This window comes from Hevea brasiliensis, chromosome 16 (genome assembly GCF_030052815.1).
Source record: "Hevea brasiliensis isolate MT/VB/25A 57/8 chromosome 16, ASM3005281v1, whole genome shotgun sequence".
NCBI classification, from domain to species: Eukaryota; Viridiplantae; Streptophyta; class Magnoliopsida; order Malpighiales; family Euphorbiaceae; genus Hevea; species Hevea brasiliensis.
Genome location: NC_079508.1, coordinates 53,738,376 through 53,760,587, shown reverse-complemented (window position 1 = coordinate 53,760,587; position 22,212 = coordinate 53,738,376). Strand labels below are relative to the sequence as shown.

General features: G+C 34.9%; 2 protein-coding genes across 4 annotated transcripts; both read left to right on the top strand.

Moving 5' to 3' along the window:
* Positions 1–1,081: 1,081 nt before the first annotated feature.
* On the top strand, positions 1,082–5,008 carry LOC110634202 (transcription factor bHLH145). 2 transcript variants are annotated; one of them, XM_058138809.1, is made up of 4 exons: positions 1,082–1,324; positions 2,016–2,656; positions 2,963–3,008; positions 3,102–5,008. In XM_058138809.1, the coding sequence occupies exons 2-4, from the start codon at positions 2,534–2,536 to the stop codon at positions 4,202–4,204; spliced, it is 1,272 nt and encodes a 423-aa protein (XP_057994792.1). In that variant the 5' UTR covers positions 1,082–1,324; positions 2,016–2,533; the 3' UTR covers positions 4,205–5,008. The 2 variants fall into 2 exon arrangements, with proteins under 2 accessions (XP_057994792.1, XP_021638838.2); XM_021783146.2 differs by lacking the exons at positions 1,082–1,324; positions 2,016–2,656 and having other exon boundaries at positions 2,864–3,008; positions 3,097–5,008.
* A 2,367-nt stretch (positions 5,009–7,375) lies between these two features.
* Positions 7,376–20,556, top strand: LOC110634191 (protein ALTERED SEED GERMINATION 2). 2 transcript variants are annotated; one of them, XM_058137822.1, is made up of 20 exons: positions 7,376–7,654; positions 8,577–8,645; positions 9,013–9,090; positions 12,585–12,719; positions 12,814–12,921; positions 13,092–13,220; positions 14,078–14,193; positions 14,280–14,397; positions 14,647–14,752; positions 15,133–15,278; positions 15,375–15,545; positions 15,650–15,760; positions 16,447–16,558; positions 16,795–17,144; positions 17,576–17,666; positions 18,067–18,162; positions 18,251–18,321; positions 18,394–18,521; positions 19,380–19,490; positions 20,233–20,556. In XM_058137822.1, exons 1-19 carry the CDS (start codon positions 7,583–7,585, stop codon positions 19,459–19,461), a joined length of 2,289 nt encoding a protein of 762 aa, XP_057993805.1. In that variant the 5' UTR covers positions 7,376–7,582; the 3' UTR covers positions 19,462–19,490; positions 20,233–20,556. The 2 variants fall into 2 exon arrangements, with proteins under 2 accessions (XP_057993805.1, XP_057993803.1); XM_058137820.1 differs by having other exon boundaries at positions 19,374–19,490.
* Positions 20,557–22,212: the final 1,656 nt, after the last annotated feature.

The window sequence follows — 22,212 nt, the reverse complement described above, 5'->3', positions numbered from 1 at the left end:
CATGCTTTGATTACTTTTAACATATTACATGAAAGAGGGGACATGGTCCCTTAATTTGGATTATTTTCCCTAAACTAGTCCCTCATCTTATGAAAAACTGTAATTATTATTATTACTTTTTATATAATTAGCTTTACTGGAATTTAAATTCCAAATTTTCTAATTTTAAATATGACTCCAATATAATTAGGTGGGTGATTATTTAATTATGCTTTGATTAGTAATAAAATTAAGTTTATGTGCAAATAACATAACGTTCATGTACATTTTAATTTATTATTATTATTATTATTTTTTAATTTTGAGAAGTGAAAAAAGGAGAGAAAAAATGTCACTACATTTGAATGTTAGTTAGAGAAAATGATTAGAGGCTGTAAATGAAATGTACTGAAAACTCATAAATGTGTTGGTCCAATTCATTGATAACTATTTTGATGGTCTTGACACATCCACATATCACATTAATAAAAAGCATTATTGTACTCCATGGAGGGGCCAATGGGTCTATATGCCCCTTTTTATTTTTACCATTTATCTATACTATATATCAAGATATATTATTGTCAGGTGTAGTGTTGATTTTAAATATCATGTGCCCAATGCTCATCAATTGGGTCCCATCATCTTTCTATAATCATATGTTTGAACGGTCAAGAATCAAATTATTGGTGTTCATGTTAAGCATAGGATTCCATCCCTTTCTAATAATCTTCTTCATTTTCATTTTGCAAAATTAGTTTTTGCCCTAGATTGTAAAAATGTAGGTTTTATTTTATTTTTGTTGATGAAGATGGAAATTAGAATCGGCGTGAATCATGATGGAAATGGTCCAGAATAGAAGGTACAAGACCAGAGTTCTGGTCCAACTAGATTAACTTAACTAGGGTCCGCTTCTGGGGTTGGATTTGAACCCAAGGTCATGACTCATAATACTACCACCCCACACGCAGAGAGAGAGAGAGAGAGGGGTTATGTTACGGTGCATCATCATTGTACACTAATACCTTGCGTGCACTCCTCACGCACGCACGCACGCACGTATGAGGCTTTCGCTTTTTCTTTTATTTATTTTTTTAATGCCATTGCCATCAGCACCATTGTTCAGGCCCAGGACATTCCTGTCAATTTGGTTTCTATATAACCTTAGCTTCCGTGCATCCCAATGTTTCCACTTTGATTGCTCTCTTTCTCTCTCTATCTGCAACTGTGAAGCTGAAGCTGTTTTTAAGTGTCTGCTTGTGCTGTGCTTGATCTGGTTATTTGGTTTGTGGAATTGGGTGGCTTGAAGGTTTATTCTTGGACTGAATCGGGTTCTTTTTTCACTGTAAGTTCTCTTTGGCTTTATGTTGATTTGTGTGGTTGATATTCTTTGCTGATATTTTGACTGAATCATCCTTTTTGGCTAATGGGTTTTGATTTTCTGTTTATTTCGGATCTAAATTTTCGGCTTTTTTCCTTTCTTCCTTCACTTTTGATGGTTTCAGCTTCAATTTTTTTATTCCCATTTATCTGAATTTCTCTCTGTTTCTCTCTCTCTCAACCACTCTTTTCTGTCCTTTTCCTTCCAATTAATGTTTATTTTTCCCTGCTAATTTTCTAGTAAGATGCTTTGCTTTTGTTCTGTTACTTCTTTAGACCATATTTTCATCTATAATCTATTGGGTAAAAGTGAGATCCTTCTGCTAAATATGAATGGCTAACTTTCTGCACGCAAATAGCTGTAAACCATGAAGCTGAATTTGCTTTGGTATTTTGAATTCGTTTTGTTTGGTCAGCTGAGAAATCTGAGGATGACCAAAAAATTTCTCACAATAACTCCTCTTTTTTTTTTTTTTTTTCTTTTAATTTAAGCAGTGGAGCTTCATTATTCAATGATTATATAGTGCCTATTTATTCTTGTTACCGAACTTGTGTGTCTTTTATTCGTTTCTCAATCACAGAAATAAGATCTAATATTATAGTTTCCTGGAAATTTTGCATGTGGTTTTTTCAATGATTTGTAAACCCTCTTGCAGGGTCCTTGAAGTGGTATTGGTGCAATTAACAGCAGTGGCGATCTTTTGGCAAAGAAAAACAGTATGCGGTGGTTTTTTAGTCTTTCTGTTGATGTGTATAGGAAAGTTATCTCCTTGAACCTCTATTGTAGAGTAATCCTGTAATTTTCTTTTCCAATAAGCATACCCTCCAATTCTGCAGCTTGTTTTTGTCCAGTTAGTTTCCATGGGATCCACTTTTTTCATTGTCATTCCCTGCTATGTCCGCCAGATTAGCTGAGTAAGGGAATCCATCTTTTATCTTTGTCCAATTGTTCTCATTCTCTTACTTGGCAATAAATCCCAGTGATTATTTTATTTTATTGGTCTACTCTCTCCGGCTCCTTGTATTGAGCATCTTATTGTTGTCTATCAATCTGGTCTTCTGTTGTTCGATTGATATTGCCTAGTCTACACAGATTGCAAGCTTTCAGTTCACTGCCCCCAGGAAAGATCGTATTCTTGTTGTTTCCATCATATTGAAGGGTTGGGAAGTAGTTATGGTGTGCCAAGCAGCGAGCCAAACAAATTTTCGGGCATTAAAACACGAAAATGGGATTGCTGGGAGTGCCACCATTATAGTTAGAGTCATAGCATGCTTTCATCCTCTTCAAGATTGCCAGGTTAGTGAAAGATAATTTTATTCTTGAATCAGTCTTTCTACAAGAATCAGATTCGCTTGTACATATACGTTGCACTGATCAATTAGTATTCTCTTGTTAATGAGATTCCTTGGTCTCCTCATTGTTGTTGACAATGGTAGTAAAGTTTATGCTATGCTTTTCTTTTGCTGATTTTTTTTCCTTGGATTTTTGCCAGGCTGAATATTTCCGTCATTTGCTTAAACCTGTCACGTAGATTTACTTTTTGGGCCACTGTTTTCAAGTTAAGCTGGAGTCTTTTGTTTTTTTTCTTATTATTACTGAAAGAAACAGCAAGTGAACTGCCTCTTTTATTACTGCAGAAATCCTTCTGGTATGTTTTATCTGTCTCTGTAAAATTTGGCTGTAATTTCTTTGGATTTTCTGTAGTGCAAACTGTAAAATCGCTTTCCTTCTTGTAGTATAGGTGATTGTTATAGTTGGATGGGTGAGGACTGGGGATCCTGGTTTCATCAGCAACAATTTGATTGGCAATCGCCGAATTTGAATTATTTGGGTGCTCCATATAACTTGGGGCAGCAGTATACAGCCCCTTCATTTATGAACTCTGGCACTGACATGGTTTCTATAAAGGGGACTTTACCTGTATATCCACCCCCTGAGCTATCTCACTTGCATGTTGGTCAAGCAGAGGAGCCTCATGGTTGGTTTTACCGTTTGCCTTGTTTCCGACAGGCTTTCATGCCTGCTTTGAACTCTGGTCTCAAAGAAAAACTTGTTACTGTCCCTTGTGTCGATCATAAGGAGGCCATTGCACCCAAGGTAGAGCCTGGTTGTCATCAGCAGAAATTCCTGGTTTTTGATCAGTCAGGTGATCAAACAACTCTGATCTTTAGTTCTGGTACTGGGGCTCCTGTCCAGTGCTTTACTTCGTGGAGTCCAAATCCAATTGCTGCATATAATTTGAAGAGGGAAGATCATGGGACTAAGGAAAATATTCATTTAGAGGCTATCTCAGCTAACCAATTTGGAGGAAAAAATGATACTGAATTACAAAGTGATATGCATGAGGACACTGAAGAACTGAATGCTTTGCTGTACTCGGATGATGATAGTGATTCCACTGATGATGATGAAGTTACCAGTACAGGTCACTCACCTAGTACAATGACAGCTCACAATAATCAAGATTGGTTTGAGGGAAGCATAGAAGAGGTTGCAAGTTCTGATGGTTCAACTAAAAAGCGAAAACTGTTTGAAGGTGGTTACAGTGTTTTACCTGCACTAATGGACACTGCTAGTTCTATGAAACCCATCAGAAGTTGCGAGTTTGAGGATGATGCTGAATCTAGGTGTGAAGATGGCTTGGATTGGACCTCAGGTGAGATGAATTCAGAACCAACCAAGAAAAGGATAAGAAAAGAAAGAATACGAGAGACTGTGAGCATTCTGCAGAACATAATTCCAGGTGGAAAGGGCAAGGATGCAACTGTTGTTCTCGATGAAGCTATTAATTACTTGAAATCCTTGAAGCTCAAAGCAAAAGCTTTAGGACTTGATGCTTCATGAGTGGCAAAACTTTAAGTAATACTAGTTGCTGTACTAGGTTTATTAGTTACTTGTTAATTATTAGAAGTTAATGGTGTGAACAGAATAAGTCAGGTGAACATGCACTGGGCATGAAGGAAGGATTTGCTCAATATGGAAGAGTTTCTCGCAAACGATGTGCAAATTGGAAAGAGAGAGGTGAGGATCATGGAACGTGTACTGTAGTCTATAATCAATGATTGATTTCGAAATCAGTAAGCTTTGATTGTCAATATCATCTATGGTCCTTGTAAAGAGAAAGGCAATGCAGCATAATACGTCCCATAAAGTAAGAAGTTGAATCATTAAGCCGTGTCTTAGGGCCGTGATAAAGTAGCACTCACACCTGGGCGTGGGAGAATGGCTGTGTGAATAAGAAGACTGGTTATTTTGGAGGGCCCCCCTTTTGGAAGGAGGGTGAACGCACGCTGCTTGGGTGTTTTGGGACCCAACCTTCACTTTTCCTCCCTTTTTGTGTTCTTGTCATTTTATTTCTCTTTTGTAGGGTTGCCACTTTTTTATGTAACAGTGCACGAGTGAGGCCCTCCTTCATATTTCATCCTGGCAAACCTCCTGGGGACCTTTGATTTGCCATTTCATGTTTCTTCTGAGGCATTGTCACCGGTGGACTGGCTTCCTTTCTTTTTGATGGGTGTTATAATTTGATTGTGGAAGAACATGCATGTTTGTCTACTTGTTTTCCTTGAAGCTCATGGGGCTCTGTATCTAGTGACTGGATTTGGTTGGTTGGATGTAATATAAATTTGCATGGTTTTTCTGTTGTCTTATGCCTGTGTACACATGTGGCATGCACATATTTGTAGTATGGAGACAGCGATGTGAGATGGTAAGCGTGAGTGATTCCCTTTTCTCCATGGAATGGTTCAAAAACTTTAAAGGCCTCTGGAAATAATGGTTTTTGGGAGGGGACCATGGCGTTGCATCATTCGGAAGATAAGCCCATGTGATTTTTGGTGCTCTGGATTCCTGCTAAAGCTACACTCCATGGTGAAATCTGGGATAAGAAATTTGCATTTGCTTCATGGTTTGTGGGTCTGTCTTTTTCACTGGATTTGAGATGATGACTTATCTTTCTATACGTAAATGCACTATGCTAGTTGAATAAAAGCATCGGTTTGGAAAAGTGAATGAATGTCAGATAATTTTAAATCCACGGAATAGACTTGGGATTTTAATTTCTAGGATTCAAATTCCAAATGAAGAAAAATGAGAAAACAGGGAAATGCACATGGATTGGGGGTAATGTATTCCAGTTGAAGATGAAAATGTGATGCAACGTTACCAAAAATTCTATGAAAAGGGTTTCTCATTGTTGGCATGAGAAACAAGAATTGCTTTCCTTAATGTTTAGGGCAAATTGTTTATATTTGAGAAAAGGGTTCAAAGCTGCTTTACTTTATCATATTCTCATTGCGTATCAACTTCATACCTCTAAATGAGTTGCAAGTAATTTTCCGGATAAATTTTGACAATCTTTTTTGAGCTTATCTAATATAACATTATAGTCCCTCAATTTAAAAATGTAACATAAAACTCTTTCAACTTTTAAATTTTGCATAGTAAAATCTCTCTAATATCTAATTGTCGATTTTTCAGTTAGATACTGACATAAACAGTTTTAAAGTGGAGTTTAGTCAATATTTTTCTTTTTTCTTTCGAGTTATATGTAAATTGAATCATTTTTTTTCAGTGTAAATAGAATGAATTTTTAAGTGCAGAGAGAATTATTTTACAATTTGAATAAAAGAGAAGAGAGAAATGTTGACTAAGAACCATGCGGGAGCTGTTCACATCAATTTTTAATTGAAAAATTAGAGGAATTTTATTGTGTAAAATTTAAAAGTTTAGGGGGTTTTATGTTACGTTTTAAAGTTTAAGGATTGTATTGTTAAAATCATATAAGTTTAGGAATAGTTATTAAAATTTGCCCGTAATTTTCTAATCTAAATTCATAACCGATGCTGAAGTGGTCCCTCATTACGATAACTTTGCTTTTCGGTGTCTTTCTTTGGTGCTTTATTTTTAATTTAGTTTATTTTTATTTTATTATTAAATTAAAATTTAACAATTCATCTAAAAATAATTATTAATAAAGTAATTTTTTTTAAAAAAATTTTAACGTTATGAAATTTGTATTTGTAAAATAATATTTATTATATTAACTTAATAAAAAAATCAGAGTTATATGTTTAATTTTTATGAAATATCATCATTTTTATTTTAATTTAATATATTTTCTGTAAAGCAATTATTATATATAAAATTTAATAAATAAAATATGCAAAGCTTAAATAAAATAATTATAAAATTCACCGAGCAGTAAATAACTAAAATAAAAGAAAGATTTGGGCACGCGGTTTGCTTTGAAGATTCTTGGGCCCAAATTCTTCCGAGCTTTTTGTTCCTTGGGCTGTACTAGATCCAATCCACAAGTGACACGTAGGTCCCACAACCCATATCTTCTTAGAAAATGACGTACAACCGTTGATCAAAACATCGACGGTGCTTAATTGATACGGAAAACGGCAAAATGCTGGTCCTGATGTCGCAGAACCATTTCATCTACAGCAGAAGAAGAAAGAAAATTGTAGAAATTGATGACCAATGCACCCGAAGGCACTCCTATGGGATGACAATGGGTCGAAGGTGTATAGGTATAATTAAACTTAAATATTATATAATTAAATTTAAAATAAATTTAAATTTAAAAAATAATATTTATAATAAATTTAAATCAAATTTAGAGATTCAACATATTGATATTTATTATTAAATTTATTTATATAAATATTTAATTAAATATAAAATATATATTTTTTATAATAATATTTATAAATTTTTATATATTTTATTTTATATAAAATAAAATTTAAATATTTTATAAAATTATTAAAAATTTAAAATAGAAATTATTAATTAAAATAATTTTTAATATAAATATTAATTAAAATATATAAAATTAAATAAATTTTATTTTTTTAATAATAATAATTGATTTTAAAATAAATTTTAAATAATTTAAAATAAATTTTATTTAATTTTAAGATAAATTTAAATTTTGATAATATTAATTAAGTAGGCTCACCGCACTAATTAATAAATTAATTCATAATAAAATAAGGTTTCCCTCTTTATTATTGACATAGCACTGGCCCAGAAACCCCTCGCTATAGGGAAAGTGCCACTGGCGTAACCGTACCTGAGCATTACCATCGTTAAACCGACTCTATCATTCACGACTATAGCTTTGATCAGAGTGATCAATCAATCAGTCAATTCAATTTTGATCGAGGTTGGGGTTTTGGGATTTTCGTTGCGGCTTCAAGCAGAAGCAGAAAAATGGATTCTTACGGTTTTCCCGACGGCAATATCTGTAATTTGCTCGGGAGCAGATACTTCCATGCTCGCCATGTATTCTCTCTTACTGTTCTTTTTTTTGTTTGAAGTTTTTTTTTATCTAATTAGAATTTTATGTTTTCCTCTTTTGTTTGATATTTTTTTGGTGGTGTGTGCTTGTGGTTATGAATGTTTAGGTTTTCAATTTCCTTTTCTGATTGAGATAGTTTAATTGGAAGTTAATGTTTGAGTAGACTTAACAAAGTGTAACCGGATGCAAATGCAGTTTGGTGGTTGAAGCTAGCATTTTCGAATTGAGCTTATATCATTGTTATCATGTTTTAAATGAGCGTATCTGGTCATTGGCGGAGTGTAAGTTGAGAAATAATAATTCGGCATTGCTCTTTAGAATCCCATTTTGTTGATACCTGTGTTTAAAGTTACATAAATGAAATTTTAAATGAAATTTTAAATGAAAGTATTTGGAATTGAGGATTGGTGGCCAGAGAAGAAGAGTTTTTTATATATTCAAAAAATTTTCCCCTTCGTGGATTGTTTATGGGTAAGGGTGTGGAAGAAAATTGGGTATGGTCAAAGAAGAATGTCTCTCACGGGAGAATCTTTTCACTTAAATTGGAAGGTAGAGGCTTTGTATTTTAATCTCTAAGACAATGTTTATCCACTAATAAAGTAAAATGTCAAATAACATGGTACAAGATTTAGTGCACTCCTATTGAGTTTTTCTCAAAATTTTCTTTTGGTCATTTTATAGAAATTAAGTTGGGAGTAGAGAGAATGGGGATGAAGTTTCTTTTTGGTTTTAAGTTTTTTTTTTTCTTTTTTTTTTAATTTTTAATTTGTGTTTGTCGTTTTAATAAAAATCATTGATATGTCTTTTTAATCCAATTTTAAGGCAGTGAGTGCTTTCACATTAGTACAAGTAAGTATATGTTTCTTATGGATTTATACTAAGAGAAATGCTTTGTTATTTATGTAGGACATCAATCACAGTTTACAAATGCATTCATCGCTGATACGAAGACTCTCCCAGGAAAATGAATTGGAGGTTAGTCTAGATATGAATATTTAATGTTGGATTGCTGATGGTATGGTTTTAAGAAGTATATATTCATTTTTTTAATGTAATTTCTCATTATTTTTGCCATGATTTCTTTTGCATCTTATTGCATTCTGAAAGTATATTGTTTAGATCAAAAAATGTCTGCTGAAGTGGAACGAGGTATCATCTTATACTTTTACAAGTAGTAATTTTGCCCTTGTGAAGAATATCATTTACCTCTTAATTGGCTTCTGAATTTAGTTGGATAATGTTTAAGCTGTCTTCATAAATTTTGCATTTGTTACTTTTTAGACCACTAATTTTCATTTCAATAAAATTGTTATCTCATTATTTTTCTCCCTCTCTATAACAGGGGCATCAGGGTTGTGTCAACACTATAGCTTGGAATAGTACGGGTTCGCTCTTGATTTCTGGATCAGATGACACTCGGGTATGATACTTCTAAAGTTCTCGTAAGACCTTTTCATGGATGTGCGTGTGTGTGTGTGTGTGTGTGTGTGTGTGTGTGTGTGTGTGAGAGATGTCTTCTGCACATTTTGTCACTTAAGAACTCATGATTGGATGGCTTGCATAAAAACTGGTGTGTGTAAGTTAAATCTGCTCCTCTTGTTGGACTGATGTGTGTGTGTCCATTTTGTAGAACTTTGATGAACCAGTCATTTTGGCCAATTAGTACTTTTCAATGAGACAGTTTATACCTGATTGATTGCTTTGCCCCTATTTTTCAACTAATGGCTGTGTTGAAACTTGAAAGTGGACTACTCTTGTACTTTCTTTTGGATGGTTGGTAAAACTTTATATTTTTGACAATTTCATAATAGTTTATTCAACTCAAATCAACTCAACTCAACTAAGTCTTTATCCCAAAAATTTGGGGTCGGCTATATATATTCGCTTTCTCCACTCTAAATGATTTTGGGTTAAATCCTCAAAAATATGTAATGCTTCTAGGTCATGTTGTACTACTCTCCTCCAAGTCAATTTAGGTTTACTCCTTTTTTTCTTTCCATCCTCTAACCTAATGTGTTCTACTTGTCCAACTGGAGCCTCCGTATGTCTACGCTTCACATGACCAAACCATCTCAATCTTCCTTCTCTCAACTTATCTTTAATTGGCACTACTCAACATTTTCTCTAATACTCTCGTTACGGACTTTATCTAGTCTAGTTTGGCCACTCATCCACCTTAACATTCTCATCTCTGCAACTCTTATCTTAGATGCATACGACTCTTTCAGTGCCCAACACTCACTACTATATAATATAGACGGTCGTATGGCTGTACGGTAAAATTTTCCTTTCAATTTATTGGGAATCTTACGATCACATAAAACTCCCGTGGCATGTCTCCACTTCAACCATCCTGCTTTAATCCTATGACTAACATCCTCCTCACATCCCCCATCTACTTGAAGGACTGAGCCTAGATATTTAAAGTGATTACTTTGGGACAGTACCACTCCATTCAAACTAACTCCTTCCCTATCACCAATTTGGCCTTCACTGAACTTGCAATGCATGTATTCTGTCTTTGTTCTACTTAACTTAAAACCCTTTGACTCTAGAGTACTTCTCCAAAGTTCTAGCTTTCTATTGACTCCTTCTCGTGTCTCATCTATCAGAACAATATCATCCGTAAACATCATGCACCAAGGAATACTCTCTTGTATATTTTTCGTCATTTCATCTAAAACTAATGTAACAAGGTAAGGGCTTATGGCTGATCCTTGGTGTAATCCAATTGAGATCGAAAAATCTCTTGTATCCCCTCTCACTGTGCGCACAATAGTAGTTGCTCCTTCATACATATCTTTCAATACTTGTATGTATTTAATAGATACCCTCTTTTGTTCTAACACATTCCATAAGACCTCTCTTGAAACACTATCATAAGCTTTCTCCAAATCAATAAAAACCATGTGTAAATCTTTCTTTACATCTCTATATTTCTCCATCAAGTTTCTAATGAGAAAGATCGCTTCCATAGTTGAACGACCGGGTATGAAACCAAATTGATTGAGAGAGATAGAAGTATCATGACGTAGTCGATGCTCCTCAACTCTCTCCCACAACTTCATAGTATGGCTCATGAGTTTAATTCCCCTATAGTTTGAGCAACTCTGTATGTCTCCCTTATTTTTAAAAATAGGTATTAAAATACTCTTCCTCCATTCATCAGGCATTTTCTTTGAGTTTAGAATCTTATTAAATAATTTAGTTAATCATGCCACTCCCATATCTCCCAAATACTTCCACATTTCAATTGGAATTTCATCGAGTCCACAAGCTTTACCCACTTTCATTCTCTTAAGTGCTTCCTTTACTTTTAAAGATCTAATCCTTCTAGTATAATTCACATTCTTTTCTATTGTTCTATAATCTATATTCACGCTATTACCATTTTGACTATTATTAAAGAGATCATTAAAATAATTTCTCCATCTTTCTTTAATGTCCTCATCTTTCACCAACACTTTTCCTTCTTTATCTTTAATGCATCTAACTTGATTGAGATCTTGACATTTCCTTTCTCTCCTCCTTGCTAATCTATAAATATCTTTCTCCCCTTCTTTAGTTCTAAGTTTCTTATATAACTTTTCAAAGGCCTGTGCTCTTGCTTGACTAACTGCCTTTTTTGCTTCTTTCTTTGCTATCTTGTACTGTTCATATACCTCATTATTATCACATTTATGTAATTTCTTATACCATTCCCTTTTTCTCTTCACTGCCTTTTATACTTCTTCATTCCACCACCATCTCTCTTTTGAGGGTGGTCCATGTCCTTTAGACTCTCCAAGTGCTTTTCTAGCTACTTCTCTAATCTTTGATGCCATTTGTATCCACATATCATTGGCCTCCATATCCAGCTTCCATACTTTGGACTCGAGAAGCTCATTTTTGAACTTCACTTGCTTTACTCCTTTGAACTCTTACCACTTTGTTCGAGCTACACTATTTCTTCTGACCTTACTTGAATTGTTCCTGAACTTGACATCCAAGACCACCAGCCGATGTTAACTTGTTAAAGCCTCTTCTGGAATGACCTTGCAATCCTTGCATAGAGCTCTATTTGTCTTCCTGGTTAAGAGGAAATCAATTTAGCTTCTATGTTGCCCACATTTGAAAGTCACTAAATGTGACTCTCTTTTTATATAGTAGGTATTTGCTAGTATTAGATCGTATGCCATAGCAAAATCCAGGATGCTTTTTCCCTCCTCATTTCGACTGCCAAAACCAAAACCTCCATGAATATTCTTATAACCTTGTTTATCACTTCCTACATGTCCATTCAAATCTTCACCAATGAAAACATTCTTTTCATTCGGTATACTTTGCATTAAATCATCCATATCTTTCCAAAACCTTTGTTTACTCTCACTGTCTAGTCCTATTTGTGGGGCATAAGCACTAACTATATTTATTGTTTCTCCTTCTAGTATTAACTTTACTAGTATAATTCTATCTCCTACTCTTTTCACAGCTATTACTGCGTCTTTCAATGTCCTGTCTATGATTATGCCCACTCCGTTCTTGTTTCTCTCCTTAGTTTATTCTCTACACAAGGAGAAAAAGGAATATATATATATATATATATATATATATATTAGAGAGGAGGGAGAATATGGCTGTGATTCTGAATCAATATTGTGGTGTGATAATGGCGGTTGAGTTTGGGTTGAGGTTATTTTCAATGTGAGTTTCTAATATTGATGCACTTAGTGCACTGAGATTTGAGATTGACATTGTTCTGTTAAAGCTAGATATCCTACTCTTTCCCTTTTCTCCCTCCCATGCATGCAGAGGCACTTCCACACATGTGCACAATGCATGCTCATGATTATATGCATGTCCATGTGCACACAGGCGCAAGCAATCACATAATGGCAGTGAAAATATATTTGGTAATGCTTCAATTTTCTGCAGATGAATATATGGAGCAATAATGGTCGAAAGCTATTGCATTCTATAGATACTGGACATTCTGCAAACATATTCTGTACAAAATTCATTCCTGAAACTTCTGATGAGCTTGTGGTCTGTGGAGCTGGAGATGCAGAAGTAATGCTCTGATTAATTCAAATTCATAAGTGGACGCTATCCATATAAAGTTAAATATAATGGTAAATTTTGATTTTCTTTTTCTCCTCCCCAGGTTCGGTTGTTTAATTTGTCTCGACTAAGTGGGAGAGGTCCAGATGATAATGCCATCGCTCCCTCAGCTGTGTATCAATGTCACACGAGAAGAGTAAAAAAATTAGCTGTAAGATCTCATCCGATAGATGGCTAAGAAAGGGGATTTCTTTTACGGAGTAATATGAATGCAAGAAAAACAAATTCGGTTATTTTCTGTTGTTTGATGTGCTGAAAAGGTAAATTTGTGTGCTTGCTTTTACTTCTCTTAACATCCATCCGCTACTTATTGCATTGCAGGTTGAAGTTGGAAATCCCAATGTGGTTTGGAGTGCAAGTGAAGATGGGACACTGAGACAGCATGACTTTCGGGAGGGTGCTTCTTGTCCACCTGCTGGATCTTCACCCCAAGAGTGTCGTAATGTTCTAGTGAGTTCAAATAAATATAGAAATTCTCCACTTTCCATGCTGAGGATTTGGTTTTCCTTCTGTGTTAAAGCTCTGATAGTATTATACTATCATATTCGATAAAGCTGTTCTGATTAGTTGGGTTCCTTGCAGTTTTATGATTACCTTACCAAGCTTGGAAAGCAAATCTATTTGTTAGGTGTTGATCGTTTGTGCATGATTGTTGCTTTCATTTACATGGCATCTCTCATTCTATAATTACTATAATTACTGTGAGACAATGTCAAATTTCTGTATCTTTAATGTAGATTTAAAAGAAAAAAAAGGATACATCTAGTCCTTGTAAGATACCCTATATCAATATGTATAGGAGCAGGGAACTTGGTTTGAGCTAAAACTCATTTTATATGCTTTTGGCAAGTGCTGCAAAAATGACAAATAAATGATTATCATAGCCGTAGGTCTCCTTGGATCCCTGAGTTTGTAGTTTTCCATGTTTGACAAAAGATGCACCTTACTATGATTTGTCCCATTATGATTTTTGTAGTTAATTTTCATTGTTATGGTGCACTACCCAATGTACCAAGAAACTTACAATTAGATGGGTGATCTATCAATTGGCTGGAATGCCATGAGCCTGTTCTTTGAAACGGTAGATCTAGGTAACGAAGTTAGAGAGGTTTTCTTGACCTTATGTAGATGCATCTCAAATATTTTTATCAGTCCTTGCAGATTGGTAGTTTTTGAGTTCTCTGCAAGAATATTTATGAAGTTTTCTTATGTTTCTTTTATTCTACATTTATGATTTTGGGCACCCAATTTAAAAATTTTTTCCCCTCATCAATTATATAATTCTCACATGTAGTACTTGATGGCAGCTTGACTTGCGCTGTGGGGCAAAGAGGTCATTAGCTGATCCCCCTAGACAGACCCTTGCTTTAAAATCTTGTGACATCAGTGCCAGCCGGCCTCATCTGCTCCTAGTTGGTGGGAGGCAAGTCTGATAATCACGTCGCAGATCTTTTTAACCTTTGCTATTATTAGTATTTCGACTAGTCTCTCATTCTTGATTGTTTGCAGTGATGCCTTTGCTCGCCTATATGATCGAAGGATGCTGCCTCCTCTGACTTCTTGTCGGAAAAGGATTCCTCCACCTCCTTGTGTTAACTATTTCTGCCCAATGCATCTTTCTGAACGCGTGAGTTGTGGAATTAACTATTTAATTGCTACTTTGTTAATTCATTTTCTTGAAGGTCACATTCTTGTTGCAATTTTGTGTTATTATTTGATGGGCAACTAAAAAAAGGAGGGGAGAAAGAAAAAAGACATGTTTGTAAATTGAATATGTTGTTGGTTAGCTCATTAAGATTAATTAGAGTGGATTCATATGTATTTACTAGAAGCCTTGTAAAAGGATTGAAGGCTTTTTCCCCCCCTCCCTTTGCAGGGACGTTCAGGGTTACACCTAACTCATGTGACTTTTAGCCCGAGTGGAGATGAGGTTCTACTCAGTTACAGTGGAGAGCATGTATACCTCATGAATGTAAATCAGGGTATGCTTCTTCACCTTCTCTGTGTTGCCATCATACATGTTGATTTTGACTGTCATGCCTCTTGTTTCTTTTACTTCATAAAGTTGTTATTATTACCTGATCTTAGTATTGTATTCCCTTTGTAAATATTTAAATAATGTCTGCATCCCATAGGATCAAACATTTAGTCTCTTACTGGTATCAACTTTCAATTTCAAGTGACAGTTTGATTTATGATCTACTGTATTCAAATGTGGATCCAATTGTGTGAGATGAACTTTTTGTGTACTAAATGTTTTTGCTTATATTTTACTTCTTAGTATTCTTGTTTCTAGTTACTTGTTTGGTTATATGGGCAAAGTTGATGAGATGATTTGATAAATTGTTCTTGTGATTTGCAGCTGGAGGGGGTGCTATGCGATATGCTTCAGGAGATGCTTCAAAACTAATGACCTTCAATCCTATTCTCAATGGCCTAGAATTGCAACCCCCACTATCTGTTGTCTACAAAAGTAGCCTTCGTTTCAAAAGCAATGTCACTTCTGTGGTATGCTTATTTATTTATTCTTAGTAAAGGTGTCATGCTGATATGAATAAGCTTGCCACCTTTTCTTTGTTGTTTATTCTAATACAGTTGTTACAGCTTGAGAAGTGTAGGAAGTTGGTTCAAATTGCTGAAAAATGCTTAGAGGGTGGTTCAAATTATTACGATGGAATTGAGGCATGCAATGAAGTTTTGGATCAGCATTGTCATGATATTGGTCTTGCAATTAGGCATGACTGTCTCTGCACACGTGCGGGCTTGTTGCTCAAGGTTTCTTGATAATTTATTGTGATATATGGTTTCTATTTCATTTATTTAATATGTATTTCTAGTAATTTATTATTTATTTATTTTATTTTTGCCTTTATTTTCAGAGGAAGTGGAAAAATGATGTTCATATGGCCATAAGAGATTGCTATAATGCTCGTAGAATAGACAGCTCTTCCTTTAGAGCCCTTTATTATATGTCTGAAGCTTTGTCACAGGTAAATTCCATGGTATAAAATCACAATCATTTGTTACCAAATATTCAACTGTTGCTAACAATGAACAGGCAAATTGCACTAGTTAACTAGAGTCTCTACCGTCATCTAATGCTCTTCAGTGGCTATGGCACATCAAATTTATTTTGAGATGTGAAGTGCTACTGTTTTTTTTCCCCATCCTTATTTAATTTATCTAGTCCATGGGTCTTTAGATCATTTCCTGTTAACATTGTGGTATGGTCTGATGCTGTGATTTAATTTCTGGTAGTATTGGGACATCTAAAAGCAACATTTTGCTAATATTTTTATTCTTTATGTTTTTTGCTGACAATTATTTTTCCAGGATGCCCATGGATTATTTTTATGGATATTATTGTTTTGTCTTATTAGTCATCTGTATCATATAAACTTATGCATGGACAATGCAGTTTCTGGTGTTTACTGGACCATTAAGATTCTGTTGCATTCTTTTTTTTTACCACCATGTTGACATAAAGATGATATGGCATCTGTTTACAATGTCTATTAGGTATAAGTACCTGCTTAGAAGTTGGAACATAATGTGAAGGGGATTTTAATGCAAATATGATGAAATTGAACTGACATAATCAGTTTATTTTTGGTCTGGCAATAAAAGTTTATTTTTGGCCCATTATTTTTAGTTCCTTATTATTAGCTTCTTGCAGTTGGGAAACTACAAGGAAGCTCTAGAGTTTGCTGTTGCTGCTCAATCTGTTGCGCCATCCAATACTGAAATTGCAGAATTGGTAGAGAATTTACAAAAGAATCTTGCTGCAGGTATGTGGTTGCAATATCTTGTGCCTTCCATTTTGTTCCTTCCCTGCCTCTTCCTTGGTTGAACTGTCCCATTTATCAACTGATAAAGTGATGTCAATTTATTGTACTGAACTATTATGTTGTTTGGAATAATGTGTATCTCGTATTAAATAAACTTCAGTGTTTTACTGGAACAAAGTATATATTTTACTTTTGACTTTATACATGCACATCTAATTGTATATTTGCATGACCAGCTGAAACAGGAAAAACTAATAAAGCAAATGATGGGCTTCTGAGGTCTGAATCTCGAAGTGGAAGAGCATTGTCACTAAGTGACATACTTTATCGCTCAGAGGCTAACAGTGATGCTTCCCAAGATGGTCCAACATCTGAAAGAGAAGATTCTGACTATGATGAGGAATTGGAGTTGGACTTTGAAACGTCAATATCGGGTGATGAAGGACGTGATGTTGAACCCAATACTCTTCATGGAAGTTTAAATTTGAGGATTCATCGAAGAGGTGATTCAACTCGAGAAACAAGTTATGCAAATGGCTCCTGTGGATCACCTTCATCATCACAAAATGACCGGATGCCTTATCAGGTTATATTCAGATCTTACGGAGGCCCTGTATGATATGCTGTTTTATATTAACCATTAAAATGAATCTCTTATGTTACTCTTTGGGAAAGATCATGACTGTTTTATCATAGTCTAGACTGGGTAGTCTGTACTGTTTTATCACAAATTGACCTGTTGCTTAGTAACTAATCTGACAGTAATAATGCAAAGCAACAGGACCCTTAAATACATATCTACTGTAAGACCAGCAAAAAAATGCATGAAAATAAAATACAATATCAGTTAGAGGGACACTTTAGCAACTGTTAAGACAATATTTGTTCTCTTCAAATATCTCACTTTTGAATTGTTATATATATATATATATATATATATATTGGTTGATATACATGCAGTAATTATTATTCCTGCTCTTGTAAGTTAAATCTTGCTTATGGTTATATACTTTGCAGCCAGAGACTGTCATTGATATGAAGCAGAGATTTGTTGGCCACTGTAATGTTGGAACTGACATAAAACAGGCCAGTTTTCTGGGCCAGAGAGGTACATACAAACACAAACCATACATGTGTGCTTACATGTACACTCGTGCTCATTGATCTTCTATGGATTCTTGATGCAATGATGCAAATGAGTTTTTGGTCACCTTATTGTTAAGTCTAGCAAAATTATATCAGAAAGTGAAAGTCACACTTTAGAATTTGAAGCAAACCATAAGGAATTTGTAGCAACATGAAGAAGAATTTACTGCCTTAGCTAGTCACAGCCTGTAGTGCATGTAGCAATATTTTATATGAATAATGCCTTTTTGCACTCATGCACTGCATTCTGGCTACTATCTGCATGGCTGGTAGATTGATTGAGGTCATTGTGAATGTATCTTATACTTTCATATATTTTTTGACTTCTGCATGACATTAAATTTATCATTATTGATTTCCAGGTGAGTATGTGGCCAGTGGAAGTGATGATGGTAGATGGTTTATTTGGGAAAAGCAAACTGGTAGACTAATAAAAATGCTGCTTGGAGATGAAGCTGGTAATATTCTATCCCCTTCTGAATGTGTATGAGGTTTATGTTGATATTCTTACCTTTGATTTTTTCTTTTTTTAAACTCCCTCTACAGTTGTGAACTGTGTGCAGTGCCATCCATTTGATTGTGTTGTGGCTACAAGTGGTATTGACAACACAATAAAGGTGAGTTTGATGAAAATTCTTTGGGTGCAGCCATCATGGTATGGTTTTCTAATTCTGTTGACTCGATTCTAGATTTGGACTCCAACTGCTTCCGTCCCATCAATTGTTGCGGGAGGATCAGCTGGACCAGAAACTTCTAACGTGTTGGAAGCCATGGAAAGCAATCAGCGCAGACTAAGCCATAATCGTGAAGTCATCCTGTAAGACTAAAATTTTCCATACTTGTCCACAAGATTTACTATTATTGTATTTCAATCATTATTCTGTCAGTTCTTTTTCCAGTAAAATTCACATGATACACACTCTTATAGACTAAGCAAAATCTAGAAATATAGAGAAGGGCAAGACACTAGACGAGTAATTTTATGTGGTTTACGCCTTGCCTCTCCTTTTGGAACCCCTTTTAGCTAGGAGCTTAAAGTGCACAGTATCCTTTGAATATGAGCCAGAGTCTTGACTCTCCCTGTCTCCCTTCTTTTCCCCCTTTTAGTTTCATTACGTGTAAGGTTGAAACAACCCTTTCATTATGATAACTCAACTGGATTTAGATTTGGTTTTAAAGAAACAACAGTGATTTATATTTTCAACTATGAGGTTCTATGTTATATATTAGTTTGGTTTGTTTTATTAGGTGAATTTATGCATAATTTGTTTTCAGTCTTTCATGCGCAAGACTGCTCTGCTCACCAAAGCCTGTCATAAGGGGTCGTAAACTCTTGTATAGGTTTCTTCTCATGCTTACGAAGTAAAGAAATTGTGCCATAAATTTATTAAGAATTTGTTCTCTAACACATGCACTTCCCATTTCTTGTCTACCTTTCTTCTCACATTCAATGTAACTTTGACTAGAAGAATGAATTTTTAGGATTAATATATTTCCATTACTGGCCATCTAATTGAGGATCTGCAGATAGTAAGGGTGTCAAGTGCATAGCAGCTTCCCTGCTCAGTTTCTGATTATGGGCCACAACTTTGATCAAAGACTACTCTTTGTTATTTAGAAGAATTTATCTCACAATATTCGTTGTTTTTACAAGAATTTATAATGTTAGTTGCAGCCCCTTTGAACTTCTGGAGCGTTTTCGGATGCATGAATTTACTGAAGGAACTTTGCACCCTCTTGAGTGTGCACAGAGCTAATCATGATCTGCCTTTATTGAAGACTGCAGGTAAGTCTCTCTCTCTCTCTCTCTCTCTCTCTCTCTGATTTCATGCTCTTGGCCGCTGGGAAAATATGTGGAAGTTATGTTATATTAGCATATTAGATAAAATCTCATACAATTTGCACATCATGTAATTAGTTGACCAACTGGGAGCTGGGCCATAGCTGCAATTTTCTATTTTTTCAAATAACTTATCCCAAATTTAATGGTAATAGTAAATTGGCTGCCTCTCCATCTCCATAGCACATATTGGATTGGATCAGTGTAGCCGACCTGCTTGGGAGGATGCATATTTTTTTTTTATATTTTTGGAAAGAGTAGTATTAATTGAAATGTTTGAAACACATGTATAATCGGTGGCTAGGATCTTGGAAACATGAAGTTTAATGCAAAATTGTAAGGGTCATCTGATACCAATGAATTGCTTAATTGCTTTGATGAGCCTGTCACATAATTAGTTTAGCCACTATGATTCCAGAGATTCTGGGAGTCCTCATCTTTGGTAGTGTCCCAACTTCAGCATACACTCTGTTCCCTTCATGCTCACCTGAGGATGTAATTTTACTATTATAATAACAATTTGAAGTCTATGCATGCGTGGCAAAGCATCAGTTTTAGAAGGGATTTGGAGTATGATTTCATTGTTAGGGATTTGTAGAGCTATATCCAGTATTGGATGAATTCATAGATTTCATCACGAGGACGTTAAAATTTTCTAACTGATTGATTTTTCTTATTGTCATTACAGATACTATCTGGTGAATTATAGATGAAGTGGTATGTTTTGGTTCTGCAAAAGCTCAGGAAAGATACAGGAAGCCAATCTTTATTGGTGGTAGGAAATTAGTTGACCATGTAAAGGCTTTTGATGTCCCTGAAAAAAAGTAGCAACCCCAAATAAGGCATTTCCATAGTTAAATTTTCTTGTAGAGCCTCAGTTACATTTCTTATCTTTGATTTTTTTTTTATGGAAAAAAAAAATCTTCTGTTCATGTATTTGTTGAAAATGTTCCTGTACAGATGAGATTTTCTTCTAATGTAGATATTTTTATTTAAATAATTTTTGACTGAACTTTTTGTGTTTTGGTCATCTGGGCTGGCTCTGCAGTTTTCTTTCATTTGAAATTTCCCAGATTACATTTTAATTGCTGTGCGATGAGATGTAACTTGAGAGTAGAGGCTTGGACCTAGCAAAGTGCTTGGAAGTACTGAGTACAATTAGGATGGTGTGTTTGTGTATGTGAGAGGTGCGTATAACTTTCTGGTAGGGATATATATTATTTAAGTAGAAGAGCTTCTCTTTTTCCTTAAGATGCATAAACATGCCAGCAGTGTTATGGTGTGTGGTCTGCTCTTTGCCCTTGCTTTGATTTTGTAGCATCATTGTTATTGGGCAGTTGATATTCCTTGTTATCATAGCTTTTAGTTTTAACATGCTTTGAATTGTTAAATTGATAGGTGGTGAGAGTGGACAGAAACTCCCCATTTTGACTAGTTCGATATTGATTGGTCATTCAAAAGTTGGTCATTTCTCATGTGTAACAAAAAAATAATTGTTTGTACACTCTCAGAAACAGGAAGCATGGTCATTCTTTTAGTTGCTACATGATTGTAAGCCAGCTATTTGCCTCATTTCTGGCTTCCTTTCCTCTTATTTTTGGCACAGCAACCGTGTAACCAAATATCGTTTATTATTCTGCTATGTATAAGAAAATTTTGTTAGAAGCACGTAGCACTGCCTGGGTTAAAATTTAGTGGGAATTTGTCTCAGATTATGAGGACGCGATAGAGCCAAATATATTGTTGAAGATGCACCCTGTTTTGCCCATGTGATGTGAAGTGATCTTCTTGTGCATGTGAATGGTTTATCTTCTTATTCCATTCTATAGTCAGGGATTCATTATGTGATGCTGGATCCTGAGAAGCCAGGGCCGGCTGCTTTCTCACGTTTTTGTGGTTGAAGACTTGGATTTGGGGCACCAATATCTTCCAATCCATCAGCTTTATTTAAAAGCTTATTTTCCAACTCTCACATCATAGCATAGCATATTGCACTATGTGAGTGGGTCTCATGTTTTCCAAACAGGGTACTTGCATATGTGTGGGTCTTATGTTTTCGGGAAACAGGGTAATTGCATAGTGTGCAAGCAACAAACTTTTCTAGGCTTTTCTAGAACTCACCCCACAATAGGACGTCTACTCTTTTGTTTTGGAAGAAATTTCCTTTCCTTTTCTTTCATCAAGCGTTAACTGTATGGGTCTTTCTCTTTCATCAAGCATGTAACTTGGCTGCCTAAACCTAGATTGAATCAATCTTTGGAAAGCATTAAATATAGATGTGTACACGTATTGATCTTATTCCATGATTAGAATAAAAATAAGATTATTTTCTTGATTTGGGATCCAAATACTGTACTAGAAGTATTTATATTGCAATGTGGTTGCTTCGATGGTTTATTTTTCTCTTTAACAAATATCTTTAGTCCATTAAAAATATTACACGAGTCTTTATATGTGTACTCTTCAAATCTTCTTTACTTGCCCATATCATTACATTTTATAAAACGAAATTTAGCTCATCTACCATTCCTTAATCTCTCTCTAATAATTTTACTTCCACATTGAAAGGAATGAATTTAATTATTCGTTATCAACCTTAAATTATGTAATTATCTTTTAGGCAAGAAAATGAAATTATTATATTACTTTTGATACGAGCCACACGATT

Bases quoted from the DNA above. Each gene is read 5' to 3' on its own strand.
- LOC110634191 (XM_058137820.1), top strand. From the start codon at position 7,583: ATGGATTCTTACGGTTTTCCCGACGGCAATATCTGTAATTTGCTCGGG. The intron at 17,667-18,066 runs GTACATACAAAC...ATTGATTTCCAG, and splicing joins CAGTTTTCTGGGCCAGAGAG to GTGAGTATGTGGCCAGTGGA. The intron at 18,322-18,393 runs GTGAGTTTGATG...ACTCGATTCTAG, and splicing joins GTATTGACAACACAATAAAG to ATTTGGACTCCAACTGCTTC.
- LOC110634202 (XM_058138809.1), top strand. From the start codon at position 2,534: ATGGTGTGCCAAGCAGCGAGCCAAACAAATTTTCGGGCATTAAAACAC. The intron at 2,657-2,962 runs GTTAGTGAAAGA...TATTACTGAAAG, and splicing joins ATCCTCTTCAAGATTGCCAG to AAACAGCAAGTGAACTGCCT. The intron at 3,009-3,101 runs GTATGTTTTATC...CTTGTAGTATAG, and splicing joins TTACTGCAGAAATCCTTCTG to GTGATTGTTATAGTTGGATG.